The 16,415-nt window shown below is 46.0% G+C and overlaps 1 protein-coding gene and 1 long non-coding RNA gene across 7 annotated transcripts in view; both read left to right on the top strand.

The window, feature by feature from the left end:
- ARHGAP25 (Rho GTPase activating protein 25) overlaps positions 1–7,838 on the top strand; it is an 85,900-nt gene extending 78,062 nt beyond the window's left edge. For all 6 annotated transcript variants that reach the window (XM_010979899.2, XM_064494433.1, XM_064494432.1 and 3 more), the window contains 2 exons: positions 1,747–2,279; positions 5,878–7,838. In XM_010979899.2, coding sequence (XP_010978201.1) covers positions 1,747–2,279; positions 5,878–6,085 — 741 coding nt within the window. In that variant the 3' untranslated portion in view covers positions 6,086–7,838. The remainder of the gene's footprint in view (positions 1–1,746; positions 2,280–5,877) is intronic.
- A 2,567-nt stretch (positions 7,839–10,405) lies between these two features.
- Positions 10,406–12,471, top strand: LOC135322969 (uncharacterized). Its single transcript, XR_010384024.1, has 3 exons — positions 10,406–11,574; positions 11,682–11,799; positions 12,306–12,471. It is a non-coding gene; the product is annotated as an uncharacterized LOC135322969 (long non-coding RNA).
- Positions 12,472–16,415: the final 3,944 nt, after the last annotated feature.

The raw sequence follows: 16,415 nt of genomic DNA, 5'->3' as shown, positions 1-16,415 counted from the left end.
GTTGCCCAGATGGCCCAAGATGACAGCACTAGAGCGGTGGAGAGTGGGATTTAGACTTAGTTCTCACCTCAGGGCCCAGGTCCTTCTGACTCCAGGTGTGGTTGCTGAAGCAGGTGAGTAGCTAGAAGCATTGGACGGACAGTTTGAGCCCTGATTTCCTGATTTTACACTTAGGGCTCAATCTTTTTCTTTCTCTTTTTCTTTTAATCTAAAAATATTTAATATGTATGCGTGATTTTTAAAAAATCAGGAAGTTGGAAAGAGATATACATTGAGAACTTCTACTCCCTCTGCTTTCTCCACCAACCTTAGTCCTCCCTGCCTTAATTAGTTTCTTATATATCCTTCCAGTGTGCCTTTATGCAAATAAAAGAGTATATGAATGTAAATTATTTACCTCCCTTTTTATACAAAATGTAACACAATCTCTGGATCCCTCTCTCTCTAAACACACACACACACACACACACACACACACTCACTCACTCAAACACACACTACTCTGTATCTTGAATTTTTCTATGTAGCAGTTTACCCTGGAGAAATTTTCATGTCAATACGTAGACAGCTACATCATAGGACTTCGTGTTTTGGGAGGTGTGTACGGTGTTGCATTGTGCGCATGTACCATCATCTACTTAGCCAGCCCCTATGGACGAAAAGGTGGTTTTCCTAAACAAGGATGCAGTGAATAACTCGACTGTGCTTCATTTTGTGCTCAGGCAGATATATGTCTGGGATAAATTCCCAGAAGTGGGATTGCTGAGTCAGAGGGATTGTAATCTGTAATTTTGATTAAAATTGTTAAATAGAAGCTGTGCCATTTTGTCCTTCCACCAGCAATGCATGAAATAACCTGTTTCCCTCCAGTTTCGCACACACAGTGTGTTGTCAGATTGTGGGGGGTTGCCCATCTGAAAGATGAGAACGGTTATTTCAGTAATTTTAATTTGAGTCTTTCCTGTTACAAGAGAGTGCACACATTTTTCCTTGGCTGTAAGGGCCAGTTGCATTTTTTCTCCATCAAGTATCTGATCTTGTTCTTTGCCCATATTTGTATTGGTTATTGGTCTTCTTCTTCTCAATTTTCATGAACTTCATAGACTAGGGAGAGAAGCCTGTTGTCTGTGATACACACTGCAAATAATTCTGCCAGTTTGTCATTTCTTGTGTGATTTAACATGCAGTAATTTCTTTGTTTTATTTTTAACTTGGGGGAGGGAGTCATGGAAACCCGTGTGGGTTGAATTTATCAAACTTTTCTTTTATGGCTTCTGGATTTTGGTCATAGGAAAACATCTCCATTCTAAGGTTATAAGAGAATCCCAGTTAAGGGCTCCTTACCACAAGGAAACAATTTATTTCAGTCAGTACTTCTCTAGAGCAAGAGTTCCTTCAAGTACAATATCCTTTTTTAAAAAATGCCATGCAGATATTCAAGTAATATGACAAATTAAGAGATGGTCTTCTGCTAAGTTATAGATTGCTACAAGATATTGAATATAGAATATAAAAAGGAATGTCTGTGTATATATACGTATGACTGAGAAATTATCCTGTACACCAGAAATTGACACAACATTGTAAACTAAGTATACTTCAATTAAAAAAAAAGAGAGAGATGGTCTTATAGAGTTTCATAGGTGTGCAGCCAGGAGACACTTCTTTCAAGTCTCTAATCCTTATCTTGGGAATGTGACACATGTGGGAAAAACTCATGTAACATTCATGGCCATTCTTCTCTAGGCGAGCGACTCAGAGACAACCAGCCCCACTGGACAGCAGCCAGGTGATGGGTGTCTGGGAGACAGCAGCAAAGCATCCAGGGAAAAGCCAGGAGACTGGAAGACACAATCCCGGAAAAGGACTCAGACACTCCCTAACCGGAAATGCTTCTTGACGTCAGCTTTTCAAGGTGCCAACAGCTGCAAAGCGGAGATCTTTAAAAATGAGTTCTGGTCCCCTTCTTTGGAGGGGGCGGCAGGGGAAGGGCACAGGAGAACGATGTCTCAAGGTGTGCCGCAGTGTTTTGACTCCCAGAGGACTTCCACCTACGATAACGTCCCCTCCCAGCCCAGGTCCCCTGGGGATGCAGCAGCTGCACCGTTGTCTCTGGCTGATGACTCCAAGAGAGATGCTCTTGCCAGCCCAAACTCTGAAACCGGGCCTGGGAAAAAGAACTCTGGAGAAGAGGAACTTGAATCTTTGCAGAGGATGGTCCAGGAGCTGCAGAAGGAAATAGAAACGCAGAAGCACATGTATGAGGAACAGATTGAAAAGTAAGTCACAGACAGAGGAGCCTGGGCCACCACTCAGCTTCCATCTTAAAAGCAGTAAGGATTGTTCTGCTTTGCCAAAGAAGTGACATTCTAAAGCTCCAATTTATGGAAGACAGTATCTATAGCATTTGGGCCTAATAAGGAACAGGGTAAAAGAGAGAGGCGATGACTAAATTAGTAAAAAACTCTAGGCTTTAGATTAAATTCATGAAAAGTTAAGGATGCAGCTTAAGTAGCTTAATCAGCTCTTTCCAAATAGTGGCTCTTTAAGCATCAACCTGTCTAAATGAATTAAGAGGAACTTTAAAACTTTTTTTGATATTAATGTCATTCATCAATTATGCAAATATTTACTGAGCACCTACTGTGTGCCAGGCACCATTCCATCCCAGCTTTTGGAGAACAGCACTGAACAAAACAGACAGAAGTCCCTTTGCTTACAGAGCATTCCTTCTAGCGGGGATAGACAGATCGTATGAATGGGTAATTAAAATCTGTGCTATGACGGATGGTGGGAAGTGTTATGGAGAGCCGTAAAGCAGGGCAGGAGGTTAGGGGGCTCACGAAGGGGGTTCCAGTGTTAAATAGGGCGGCTGGGGAGGGCTGCACTGAGAGGTGCCTGAAGGAGAGGAGGGAACAAGGGAGGTCCACATGGGGGTTGGGGGTGGGGATGGGGATGGAGGAGCAGGCCAGGGAGAGGGGACCAAAGTGCAGAGGCCACGGTAAGGGACCTGGTCCTGAGTGTTGATGCTGAGGAAGGGCGGTGGTGGGCGGACCCAGGGAGGAGCTGCCGGGAGAGGGCGGAGAATGCGGAGAATGCGGGAGGCCCGAGCACGGAGGGAGGGTCCGGTGAGCCACCTGAAGGCCCGAGTGAGGCATCGCTTCTGGGCCCCCCACCTGCCTGATGCTTCATCAGATCACATCACTGACGTCCCTCAAGCTCAGGTTGCCGGGGACAAACAAGACGCAGGGGCCGGTGACTCAGCTGTTGCCACAATTTCAGACAAACCCCTAAGATGCTCTGACGCAATTTACTCGCTTGAGTAGATCAATTTTCTTGAAATCTTTTCCACACCACTCATCTTCCATGAGGGGAAACCTCAATCCAGATTTGCCCATGTTCACGCTATTCGAAAGGCAGTGAAATGTGAACCCAATGGGATTTTCAAATTACGGGGACTGTTCGGTCCGTGGAGACTCAGGTACGTGGAAGTGTTGCTGATAGATGCAACCGGTGTTCCAGCTTCTTGTCCTGTCCCAGAAAGAATTCAGAGACAAGATGTAGTGTTTAAAAAAAGTAAAGTGAGGACTTATTAAAGGATGGATAGGACACTCTCAAGGGGAGAGCGGGCAGGCTCAGGTGAGCGGCTGCCCTGAGTTTCTTTGGCAAGTTAGCTACATAGGGTGTAAAAATGAATGGGCGGAATATTCACTGGGGAGGGAAGGGTTTGGGATCGTATTCCCTGATTATCATCCCAGCTCCACCTTCCCAAAGGGAGGAGGGACTTTTGTCCTTATTTAGTCTGGATCAGAAGTGTCATGGTGTCAGTGCATGATGGGTACTTCTGATCTGCAAGGCTGATTTTATTGAAATGAGGGCATAATGAGTAAAAGGTTACATTAGGACACTGGAAATTCCTGCCTTTTCTTACCTTTCTTTGTTCTTCTCCAGGCCACTTGTCATTCCCAAAAGCATGATCCCTTATCAGCCCAAAGGTTCTTTCTTTTCTTTCTCTGCCCAGGGGCCCCTGCTGCTTACATGATGTGTGGTTTCCTGCATTTGGCCTGTGCCCCTCCTTTCTGCCCAATTCCTGCCATTTGGTCTGTGTCCCCCTTTCTCTGCTCATATCTAGCTATCTGCCTGCTCTAACAGAAGGAAGACTTTGATGAGTCCTGATACTTTGTTCCCTACAGAAGGTGGCCATCTAGAAGCCACACGTAGCTCCTTTGTCTAAGAACCTGAAATCAATGGTTTGTAGTCTCCGAAACGTGGATGATGTCTTGGCGGTGACCACAGCAGCTTGAGAAGACTTCTAGTTTCTAACTTGGGTGTCATTGACAGAGGGGGGGCCCATGAGGGTGCCCTCTCCTGCTGAAGGGTACAGAGTCTCTTGAATCCACCATCGGGGGCCTCCCATCCCATCCTCAGGAGAGTGGGGAGAATGAACAGTCTGCCATGCCTGCTCTAAGCTTCATGTTTCACACACACCTTCTCATACAGTCCTCTCAATAATCCTGTAGAACAGGTAATGCCCCCACTTTACAGAAGAAATAGGGGCTTGAGAAATATAAAAAGGTTCCTGAAGGTTGCACAACTGGTCACCGGTGGGGCTGGGATTTGAACCAGGGCTGGCCAGCCTCCCAAGCCCACCCAGATTCAACCACTCCACTTGAGGCCACGGACAAGGTCTAGCTCAGTGTCTCTTTGGAGATTTCCTCCAAAGCAAGAGGGATAGGGGGATCTCCGAGAAGAAAATTAGATTTGTAATGGGTGGGCCAGAAGGACTGCGACTAATTTGGCTTGAAGAAGAAATAGCACAGGGAACTATATTCAATACCTTGGAATAGCCTATAATGAAAAAGAACATATACATAAAACTGAATCACTATGCTGTACACCAGAAATTAACACAACATTGTAAACTGATTATACTTCAATAAAAAAAATTTAAAGAAAAGAAGACATAGGCTAGGGTAGGTGAGGCTTTAGGGAAAGGTCGTTATGTGCAGAATGGGCCAAGGCCGGTGAAGATAGAAGGCAGGGCTGGGCTCAAGCTGGAGCTCAAGTCTTCGTAGACAAATGAACAGGCTGTTGGGTAGCAGGGAGGCAGCATCTCACAGAGTGAAATTCTGAAGCAACTTTCCAAACACAACATCCTCACAGGCCTGGAATTCCCTCCTTTGGCTTAAAAAATGGCATATGCACTCTCATTCCTGAGGGTTAATCCAGCACCACCTTGGGGCACCTGGGCACCTGGGACTAGGCTAGGATTTGGGCCAGTAACAGTGAAAATCCTGGGAATTCAGGAATCCAACAGATCCTTCACTGGGAGTGGTATTCAGAAGTGAGGATGAGACAGGCAGGACCATTGCCCCCAACGGGCAGTTCCCTGTCCTCTAAATCTTGATCCCCAAGAGCCTGAAGTAGAGACGAGTCAATCTGTGCTCCCCATTGAAGCAGGATGAGAAGGCACTCGTGAGTGCACAGGTGCTGGGAATCTGGAATCTGGATGGGGTTCAGCAGGCCCTCAGTTTCCACTGAGCAGGACAGGTGCAAGGGCCGTGGGGTTGCAAATAGCAGGGGCGGTCTCTTCGTTCAAAGACTTTCTTGTGGTGGAGTCTACAAAACAGAAAATGACCTGAAAAACAGCACAAGAGATGTCATGAGACGGACGTTCCATGACAAAAGGGGTTCAGACAGGCTCTGGGAATTCAGGTTTAGCGGGCAGACCTCCTGGCCGTATAACCAAGAGATACGGGCTGGCGATGGGTCTTGTGATGTGGAAAGTGAAACGGACAAAGGAGGTTGTGGGCCAGGCCGGAGGGAGAGTCTAGCGGTTACGCCCTGTCCTCTCATTCTTTCCTTTCCTTCCTGTAGCCTCGAGAAGGAGAACTATGACGTCTGGGCCAAGGTGGTGAGGCTCAATGAAGAACTGGAGACGGAGAAGAAGAAGTCGGCAGCCCTGGAAATCAGCCTCCGCAATGTGGAGCGCTCCCGGGAGGACGTGGAGAGGCGGAACAAGGCCTTGGAAGAAGAAGTCAAGGAGTTTGTCAAATCGATGAAGGAGCCCAAGGCAGACGCTTGAGGGTCCCAGCAGCACCACAGAGAGAGCCTGCGGGGACTCCGCACGGCGCACTTTCTTGGTGCCCGCTGATGACCAGGAGACATAATTGCTCCCCAGGAGGGAGAGGACGTTTGTGGGGAGAGCGTCCCACTTCCCAGTGAATGAACCAGTGGAGTTTGCAGGAGGATGAGGGTGAGCAGGGACTCGTGTGGACACCTCTGAGCCCCTGAGGCTGTATTTCAAAGGCTTGCATGATGGTGGTCTCAGGCCAAGTGGAAGGGACCCTCCAGGGCTGGATGGCTGTGTCCAATTGAGACTTTGAAGCAGGCCACATCCCAGGACCCAGGCCACAGACTGCCCCCAACAGAGGCTGGATGGAGGCGTTAGTTCTTTGTTTCCTGTGTGGAACAACTCATCTAGAAAGACGGCCTCTGAGACACAGGGGCAGCAAATGATACTCAGCTTTCGAGTGGGGTGCAGGGGTGGGCCATGTTTTGAGGGGCTGCACCTGCTGAAGTCAGGACCCCATTCTGCCACCCCCACTGTGATGCACACTCTCCAGGCTTGGAGACTCAGAACTAGTATCACACAAGGACAAAACAAGCAATAAACTGTATTTATGAATGCAGAATCAATTAGAAAATTATATTCGAATAAAGGGGGAAAAAAAAAAGAAGAAACAGGGCTGCTGTGAATCTGTACAATGCCTCTCTGACAGCAGAGGGCTCTCCTGCCTGGGGCAGGTGCACCCAGCTCTGGGCACAGGACCTGATGAGCAGGGCACGGGCCGCTTTCCAATTCCACTTGCCTTTCCAGTGGCCACGACCGCATAGGGCGGGCCCAAATGATACGACTTCCTTAGAGGCTGGTTGGGGGTTTAGATAGTGATGGTCCCAAAATGCAGGTGATTTTACCTTTTAAAGGGACCTGAGGCACTTAAAAAAATAGCTGGGAGAGGGGCTTCCTTAGCTGACAGCTGACTTTTCTTTCTACGTAAAGCCATCTTGGCAGAGGTCCCTGGTGAGGCCCCCAGGCCTTGCTAGATGGGATGGTGGATCTTTAACGGTTTTTGTCATTGACAGGCAGTCTCCAAGCTCTTTTGGCCATTTGAAAATATTTGTGCACACCCTCTCCCATATAGGTATATTTATTTATTTATGACTTATATACGTGTGCTACTGTATCGCTAGATCACAGATATCATAAAACGTACACAGGGAAGAAACTGAATGATGATGAGATAAAAACAAATATAAGTTTTCAAATGTGCTTTCAGCTCTGGAGACCACTGCTGACCAAATTCTCAGCAGGTAGCACCTGTATTAATGTAACATATTTCATCCCATTGCTCCCACAAATTTACTGGAACTCTTGAAGTCACGTGGCTGAATTGGTGATTTGGAATCTCCAGTTACCACAAAAAGAATTGTGCCTTCCCCAGCATCTATGTCTCCTCCATTATTCCTTTTTTGCCCTTTGTTTTCTTACTTTCTCTGTGTTTCTTCTCTCTGGTTAATCCCCGCTGCCCGTGGCCGTGATGCGCTATTCAGAGTGAAAGGGATGGACGGGGTGGGGGTGGGTGGTGGTCAGTGGCTCTCAGTCCTGCCACCCAGGCCCCGCACCACCCACCCCCAGCTTCCTGAGGACCAGACGGACAAGGACAAGGATGACACCTGGAGCTTTTCCTTAGAGACCTGCTTACAAAAGATTAGGGTGCCGGGAGACTGATTGGGAACATTACTAAGTAAAGCAATAAAGTATTTGATTTTCTGGAGTTTGCTTTTTTTTTCGATTACAGAATAACACAGAAACACTTCTGGAACACCTAGCGTACACTGATGAATGCCTCCACTTCTGCAGGCTGGTGTTCCGGGTTCTCCCGAGGGTTCCTCACATTGACTCTTTGGATGCTAATACAGACTTGAGGATGGAAGTAGCCAGCTTCACAGTTCCAAAGGGAACATTTGTTTGAAGGTGCAAAGGAAAGGCCCCGAAGCCTGTTTGTTGAGGGGTCCACGTCGTGAGACCTTGCTGGGGCTGGGAGCGAGAGCACAGGCTGAGCGGAAGTCCCACGATTGAATCCCAAGCCCTTGCTGGTCAGGTGATGCTTCTCATACTACGCCTTCCGCCAGTATCGCGAGATAACAGAGCCGCCAGAGTGTCAACTCATCATCCCAATCCAGAGGGGACCTGGCTTGCCTAAGCCACCACTGCCCTCTCCTGTGCCACCCTCCATATAAGAAGAACACACCTTGATTGTGGTGATGGTTTTCATGGGTGTAGACATCTATCAAAATTCATCAAATTGTACATCTGAAATATGTGTAGTTTACTGTACAGGAATCATACCATTAAAAAAAATGTGTTAAAAAATAAAGAACATAAGAAAGAGTTTTTCCAGGACTCCAGGTCCTCATGAATCCAAGGAAAGTTTAGGAAAGAAAATCTGGGGTCTGATGTCACTGTCCTCAGTGCCCTAAAAGGCCACCTAAGAGGTGCTTGGAGCATAGCTCCTGGCCTCACCTGGACCTGGGAGCCAGTTTCTGGAAGGCAGAACCAGACTGACCTATGCCACTGGAGCTCTGTTGGACCCTGGAGTTCCCACTGTTACTTTCAAAGCCCTTCCAAGGGCAGGATCTGCGGAACCTGCCTTTTCCCAGCCATCCACCGCCTTCACCTCACTCTCTCTTCTGCCTGCACAGGTACCAAGAACCTGAAAATGTCTACAACATGCACTTTAAAACTCCTGGCCCTCTTTCTACCAGCATTCTCCATTTCCTCATGGGCTGGCACATGTCAGAGCATTTTCTCCTAAGTATGAGGCAGATCGGATGGTTTTCCATGTCCGTGCACTGGACAGGACACTTTGTATTAGGGGGCTGGCTGGGATGAGTCCTGCCTTCCTGTTTGGGCAGCTCTAACAAAATACCACAGCCTGGGTGCTATTTATTTGTCTCAGTTCTGGAGGCTGGAGTCTGAGATGAGAGGTGGGGCAAAGATCCTCTTACGAGTTGCACACTTCTCTGTCTATCCACATGTGGCAGAAGCGGGTAAGGAGCTCTGTGGGGCCTTTTTTGTAAGACACCTTTATGACTGACTTACCTCCCAAAGGCACATCTCTTAACACCATCATCTTTGTCGGGGGGTAGGACTTTCACATACAAATTTGGAAGGAGGGCAGAGCACACATGTTCAGACCAGAGCAATTCCCTTCGAATGGATCTGGGTGCATCTGAGGACTGGAGGAATGGAGTGCATCTCTGGTACAGAGCCTGCTGCAGAGGATGTAAGCAATAAACGTTTTTGTTATTGTCATTTCAACCAATTCTTTTCAGTTCTGCTTAGAGGCCCATCCTCTCAGACCAGCATGGGGCAGGAGACTCCCAGGCAGCCTAGGGCTCTGGAGAAGGGGAGGACAAGGAGCCCCATGACAGTAGCTGATGGCTGGGTTCCCGGCTCGAGACAGGAGGATGTGTGTGCACTGATGTCATGTAAACTTCCACATTCCACCACTTCCTCTGCAGATGCCATCAGCGGTCAGGCCGTCTGCTTGCCGGGGAGCAGAGAGATCACTTAGAGGCTGTGTCTGCAATTCACACGGGCTGCCTTTACAAGAATTAAATGAAAGCTTTCATCCCGACGGAGAAGGCTGGGTGAAGGGCGGCCCCAAGGATGGAGATTCAGCTGTTGCTCAAGGCTGGCATTTCGTCAGCAACAGGGAGAGTCACTGACTGACTTCAGACGAGGAGTGAGCAGAGCACACACCCAACTGCAACATCAACCTCTTTCCTCCGATGCCTGAAAACTATCTTAGGGTCACAGAACAATAGCACAGGAAGACACCCTTGAACTTGTCTAATCTATCCTGTTTATTTTATTTTTAATTTTTTTATTGAAGTATAATTAGTTTATAATGTTGTGTAAATTTCTGGTGTACAGCATAGTAATACATACATATATATATGTATGTATTATATATATATATAAATTATTATATAATATATATATATTAATATATATATATATATTCCTTTTAATATTCTTTTTCATTATACGCTATTACAAGGTATAGAATATAGTTCCCTGTGCTATACAGTAGGACCTTGCTGTTTATCCATTTTGTATATAGTAGTTAGTATCTGCAAATCCCAAACTCCCAATTTATTCCTCTACCCCTCGCTTTCCACCCCTGGTAACCACAAGTTTGTTTTCTATGTTTGTGAGTCTACTTCTGTTTTGTAAATAAATTCATTTGTCTCATTTTTTTAGATTCCACATACAAGTGCTATCGTATATTTTTCTTTCTCTTTCTGGCTTACTTCACTTAGAATGACAATCTCCAGGACCATCCACGTTGCTGCAAATGGCCTTTTATTCTTCTTTATGGCTGAGTAGTATTCCATTGTATAAATTTACTGCATCTTCTTTATCCAGTCATCTGTCTGTGGACATTTAGGTTGCTTCCATGCCTTGACTATTGTAAATAGCACTGCTATGAATATTGGGGTGCACATATCTTTTTGAATTATAGTTTTTTTTTGGATATATGCCCAGGAGTGGGACTGCTGGATCATACGGCAAGTCTATTTTTGGTTTTTAAAGGAATCTCCATACTATTTTCTATAATGGCTTCACCAAACTACATTCCCACCAACAGTGTAGAACTAATCTGTTCATTTAATGGATAGTGAAACCAAGGCTCAGAGACAAACTGAACTGCCAGTGTTCACACAGCGATAAGGAAGAGGATTAAAGTTAGATGATTTTTGAGTGCTTCTCTGATCCACTGTTCAGTGGTTCTTGTGAGCCTTGGCTTCTAAGAGTTCTCCCCCCTAGACCATGACCATGCTATGAACACCAGTTACTAAATGCTTCCATAATATGGAGCTGGGCCCAGCTATTGGTCACAACTAAGACCTGCCTAATATGGTACCATTTTCCACCTACTTTGTATTACCAGTGCTGTCCCAAGACAGTGGTTCTCTGTCTTGGCTACACAACAGAATCTCTTCCAGGATCTTCTTTAAAAATTCTGGTGCTCAAATCCTACCCCATACCAACTGAATCAGAATCTCAGAGGGTGGAGCCTGAGATTTTTTTTTCCTTAAAAATCTTTCCAGTTAATTCTAATATGTAGACAGGATTATTAAACATGGTTCTAAATCTGCTAAGTTTGGCTCAAGTCATGACTAAGGATAATATTAAGTCTACCTTCTCCTCTCTCCTGTCTCCAGTCAACACCACTGCACTGTCTGTCCTCCCTACTTCCTGGTTGATCAGGTATTCACTCATTTAGGATAAGAGATGCCCAAGAGATAGAAACTGGATTTATGTTCTAAACCCATCTTTCAGATGGGGAAAACTCAGCCTGAAGATATTACCAAAAAAAAAAAAATCTCAATACAACAGTGGCTTAGTCATGAACAAATCTGAAGAGTTTAAGACTTCCTTAATCTATGGGGTCACTCTCAGCCTACTTTAAGGGCGGACTCTATACACAGGCAAAGAAGGTAAGCACTTGAGGGCTTGATTTAAAGAGTCCTGAGAACATCTCTGATTAAAACCATTGTAACTGACTATACTTTAATAAAAATTTTTTTAAAAAACTCCCTTTCAGACTCATAGAAGATTGAGGAATGTCCACCAGGAGCCTTTGGGATATGAACCACAAGTGTGACCCTACTGAGAGACATCCATGAAGCCTCCCACCATCAGTAACACCGTCTTTATAGCATGTAGGTATCTGATTCCCAGCAGGGAGCTGTGTAATGAAGGAATGGGATCCTGGCCGGATAAGCCGTGCTGTGGGTGGAGGGATGGACCGAGTAGGGGATGTCACTGCAGAATAGTACAGTGAGGGGCCCTGGTCACCTGAGAGTACAGGTCTGGGATGGGTGAGGAGGCAGAGCCTTAAAAGGGGGCAGGGAGACTCCGGTAGCAGGATAGACATTTGCTGTCAGGCAAGCCTGACAACTGATCAAAGTTGGCCCTTTGACTTCCATTTCTGCTTTTATCTCCGATTTACTGATTGGTGTCCTCCCGGGCCGCCCAGGCCATCACATTCAACCATCATCCTGGATCCTTGATCAGTGTCATTATTAACATCATAACAGTAACCACCGTTAATGAGCAACAAATACTATTTATTCTGTCAGGCACTGTGCCAAGCATTTTGTACCTGTGATCTCCTTTAAATCTTAAATCGGCTCTTGGATTAAGTACTATTCTATTGATTTTACAGATGAGGAAATCAAAGTTTCGATGCAGCAGGGCTGGGAACTAAAGCAAGTCTGTCCAATCTGCTCAGTGCTGTATTGGCCTTGCCCTCGTGTAGAGAAGGACTGAAATGCAGAAAGTGATCTCTAAATAATGGTGGATTAAAATAAAATTTCCCAGGAAAAAAATCACCAATTTTGCCTTTTCTGATTCAGTGTCAAAGTGGGGAAATATCTGCAGGTAGATGCCTCCCCCACAACCCTGAGTCGCACCCCACCTGCTTGCCCTGAGGACGCCTGGAGGTCACACATCACCTGGTCTTTGCCTGGAGTGAATTCAGGGTCCTCTGTCATCAGCCCAACACGTAAAAGATCTCTTGGGAGTAACTTTGGGACTGGGGTCTCCTAAGAGTCTCCAGTTCCAGTGTGTTAAGGAGTGAATCTCCTTAGTCTGAATTTCCTCACTTATTTTTAACTCTCCTTTCTATTTAGAAAATCCTTTTCTCTTCCTAAGAGACCAGAAGGTCCCTCAGTGGGCATATTGGATACGTTTGAAGGATGTACTGCCGGTGAGATTGTTGAGAGAAAAACCTCCTCCTGTTCCATGTAGGGGTCTCTATGTGAATGGGGGGAAGGTCATAGGGTCACGCATTCCCCATCCTTTCATCTTACTTAAATGTATGCTCTGCCCTGTGGAACGTTAGCATAAAACTGCCCATTCTAGCTGGAAGCTTGCAGCTTCTGAGTGTCAGGCACTGGAACATCTTCAGCCTGTATCACATGGTCTGTTTCCAAAATACTCCTGGTAGATCAGCCAGCAGAGGAAATGTTGCCATGTGACTGCTCTAAACCGAGGCTTGACTAATGATGCATTTACCTGTACCTCTGCTTCTTACCTTTTTATCATTACTGCCTTTCGACGAGGATGCAAAGCCCTTATTTCTCTTAGAAGTCACTCCTTCGTGGCTGCAAAACAGAGCAGCCTTTTGCCTGTCAGCTAGCCTGGGGCTGACACCAAACACATTCAGCGGGAATTGGAGCTTGACCACCAGGAAGCAGGTGGTCTGGATTAATTATAGTGTCTATTTTAGGGCTGGATATGACCTTCAATGAAAAAAAAAAAAAAACCCTAGTCAGAAAAAGCCACTACCATTCTCTTTAATACTGAGTTTACTCACCCGTGGAAATACTGGTTATGAAGCAAAACTAATACCTTAAGAATCCAGCTACCATCTCCAAGTTTCTCATGTAAGACTTCACAGTATTGGACTCAATTATATGCACATCAATTGTTTGGCTTTCTATCCGTGCTGCTTATTTAATCCTTGACAGTTGTTACTGCGTGTTTTCCTTGCTCTTCTGAGAATATTGGAACTCATCCCCCAGAGCATTTGAGGGTTACTGACAAAATAAAATACATAGAAATCATACGGCATCCAGCAGCTGGGTAGTTATGTTGTCAATGATACCGTTACTTAGCACAAGTGAATTGCACCCAAGACATAGCAAAATGTTACAATGCTGATTCTTCCTCCTGCTGCTGAGTGTTTTAGAAGAGCTACATTTGTAAGGGACATTTTTAAAAACATAATTCATTTATCGAGTGCTTTCTATTTCCTAAGCATGATAGACTGCTTTACCAGCAATATGTCAATTAAGTTTCACAATAAACTATAAGGTAGTTACTGGTATTATCTCCATTTTACAGATGAGGAAACTGAGGCTCCACAAGGTTAAGTCATTTGCTTAGGCTCACGATTAGTATTCTACCTCTAAGAGGCAACTATTTTTTTTCATTTGAACACCTGAAATTAGAATGTCCAATGTGTGTTTTTCTTAACACCACAGAGCAGTTAATTCTGACACTCTACTGGGAGACAGCATCAGAACTCCATGTTCAGGGCTCAGTCCCACAAGACTGCTCCCTCCTCCACCACTTCAGATGCCAATTCCAAGTGCAGGTTGTCACCTGTGTCTCTGACCGACTGGCTATAGATCAGAGGTCCCCATCACCTTCTCCTTGGATTTGATTAATTTGCTAGAGTAGCTCACAGAATCCAGGGAAACATTTAACTTACTAGATCATCGGTTTATTAGAAAAGGATACAACTCAGCAACATCCAGGTGGAAGAGCTACATTGGGCAAGATACATGGGAAGAGACGGGGAATTTCCACGTTCCCCCAGCTCCAACACCTCCATGTGTTCACCAACCGGAAGCTCTCTGAGCCTCGTTCTTTTGGCTTTTATGGAGGCTTCATTTCATAACCACAGTTGATTAAATCAGTGGCCATTGGTGACTGAACTCAGTCTCCAGCCCCTCTTGCCTCCCCGAGTAAATGACGAAACCAAGGGTATGGACCTCTGAATCTTATCTTCTTCTTTTCCTGGCATTCTTGTTTAAATTGTTATTTTAATTTTTCATCTAATGTATGGTTTACTTTATATTATTTAAATGTGTGTGCGAAATTAAGAATAGTAATGATCAGAGTGGTTATAATCACTAGCATTTATTGGATGCTGAATATCGCCGGCCAGGCTGTTCTAAGTGCTTTTTTGTATTAAAGGAGTTAATCCTAACAAAGCCCCCAGAACGAGATAGCATTCTTCCCTTTTTACAGCAAAGTAACTTGCTTCTGCTTTTGCTCCTGCCTTTTACTGTGACTCTGCAAACTGTCTCGCGTCCAAGGAAATCATTTTTCTGACAGTTTCTGGGGGTAGAGATGGAGTTGGGGCACATTAGGGCAATGCTAACACTTCCAACAATCTTCAGTAATTGGGTGACTCGTTCATCTGACAAATTGACTTTCGGCAAATGTGTCTGCTTCACATACTAATAGCCAAGCTTGGCCAATTGGAAATAGAGAATTACTGGAAACCGGAGTGGAGTGAGGAGGGAACAAGCGTGAGTGAATTCACATCGGATAGGAAAAGAGTTAGTGGGTACAAGGCGAGGCAGAGGGTGCTTCCTGGACCACCGAACTGACGACAGGGGCTGGGGGCGAGGTGGGGTGGGGCAATGGTTAGAGACCCTGCAGAGAGGATCAGAAGGGGCAGAGAAAGCTCTCCATTTGGAACCCCGGGGGTGAGTGCCTCCTGTCTCCGGGCTGCCTGAGCAGCTGGACCGCTGAAGGGGTGAACACAGCTCCCTCACTCTGCTGTCTTCCAGCTGCACCTTGCCCTCCAAGACTCCACCTGACTGCTCACCCCAGGGAAGGGCACCTTTTCCTCCGCACAGAGGCACACTCAGCTCGCTAAGCCCAGAGCCTGCAAGGATGCACCAGCCCACAGTGGACATGGTGTTTAGCTGACACCAAGGAGCCATATGGGCTGCCGATGACTTTCCAACAGGGATCTGGGTGGAGCAGAAATGGCAGCGAAGCCCATTAAAAATGAGGAAGTTCGGGTCTGCCACACTTGTTACAAGTAACTTGGTAAAACCTCAGAGACAGAAGGGAGAAGAGGATTCTGAGATCTCAACAGATTTGCCAAGAAGTTCATCTTAAGATGGCTCTTTATTCCTAACTGAAGCCATTCTTATTACCTATGGCAGATGGAAAGCTCTCTTGTAGATAAAAAAAAAAAACTAAATCAATAGTGAAAAAATTTAGAAATGGAGAGACTCAGTAGGCTACAAATTTAGTAACAGTAGCCCAGATTTCCATTCTAAAATTACTTCCTTTCTCTAGTCTAGGTGGTGGGTGGCACCGGGTAACTGTAAACAGGGGTATTACCTTGGGAGACCTGTACCAAGTCTGGAATTATTAAGTCTGCGTCGAGGTGCACTACGCATCTAATCGCATCATCGGACCATTCTGCCGCATTTATCTTTGCCTGCCAAGAGTACAGGCTCAAATGTAGAGAACTGCCAGGCCAGCGCCCTTTTGGAGGACCTGCGCCCCGTCCCACCCTTCATGCGTGCACACAGCCCTGGTCCCTGGGTGACCCCAGGAACCGCTGTGTCAGCTGAACACGCTCCTCAGCCCAGCTTGGCTGTCTGGCTCTGGGGCCCAAGACAAATGCCGAGACAAGGCTGTCACAGGAACCTGTATGCTGCTGCTTTAAGGTGTCTGCTCAGTATGCATCGTCACATCATTCATGTGACTGGCAGTGCAGGTGTCCCCATGAGACATCACT

Source organism: Camelus dromedarius, chromosome 15, assembly GCF_036321535.1.
Source record: "Camelus dromedarius isolate mCamDro1 chromosome 15, mCamDro1.pat, whole genome shotgun sequence".
NCBI classification, from domain to species: domain Eukaryota; kingdom Metazoa; phylum Chordata; class Mammalia; order Artiodactyla; family Camelidae; genus Camelus; species Camelus dromedarius.
Note: the sequence above shows the minus strand (reverse complement) of the source record. Positions and strands in the feature narration are given on the sequence as shown.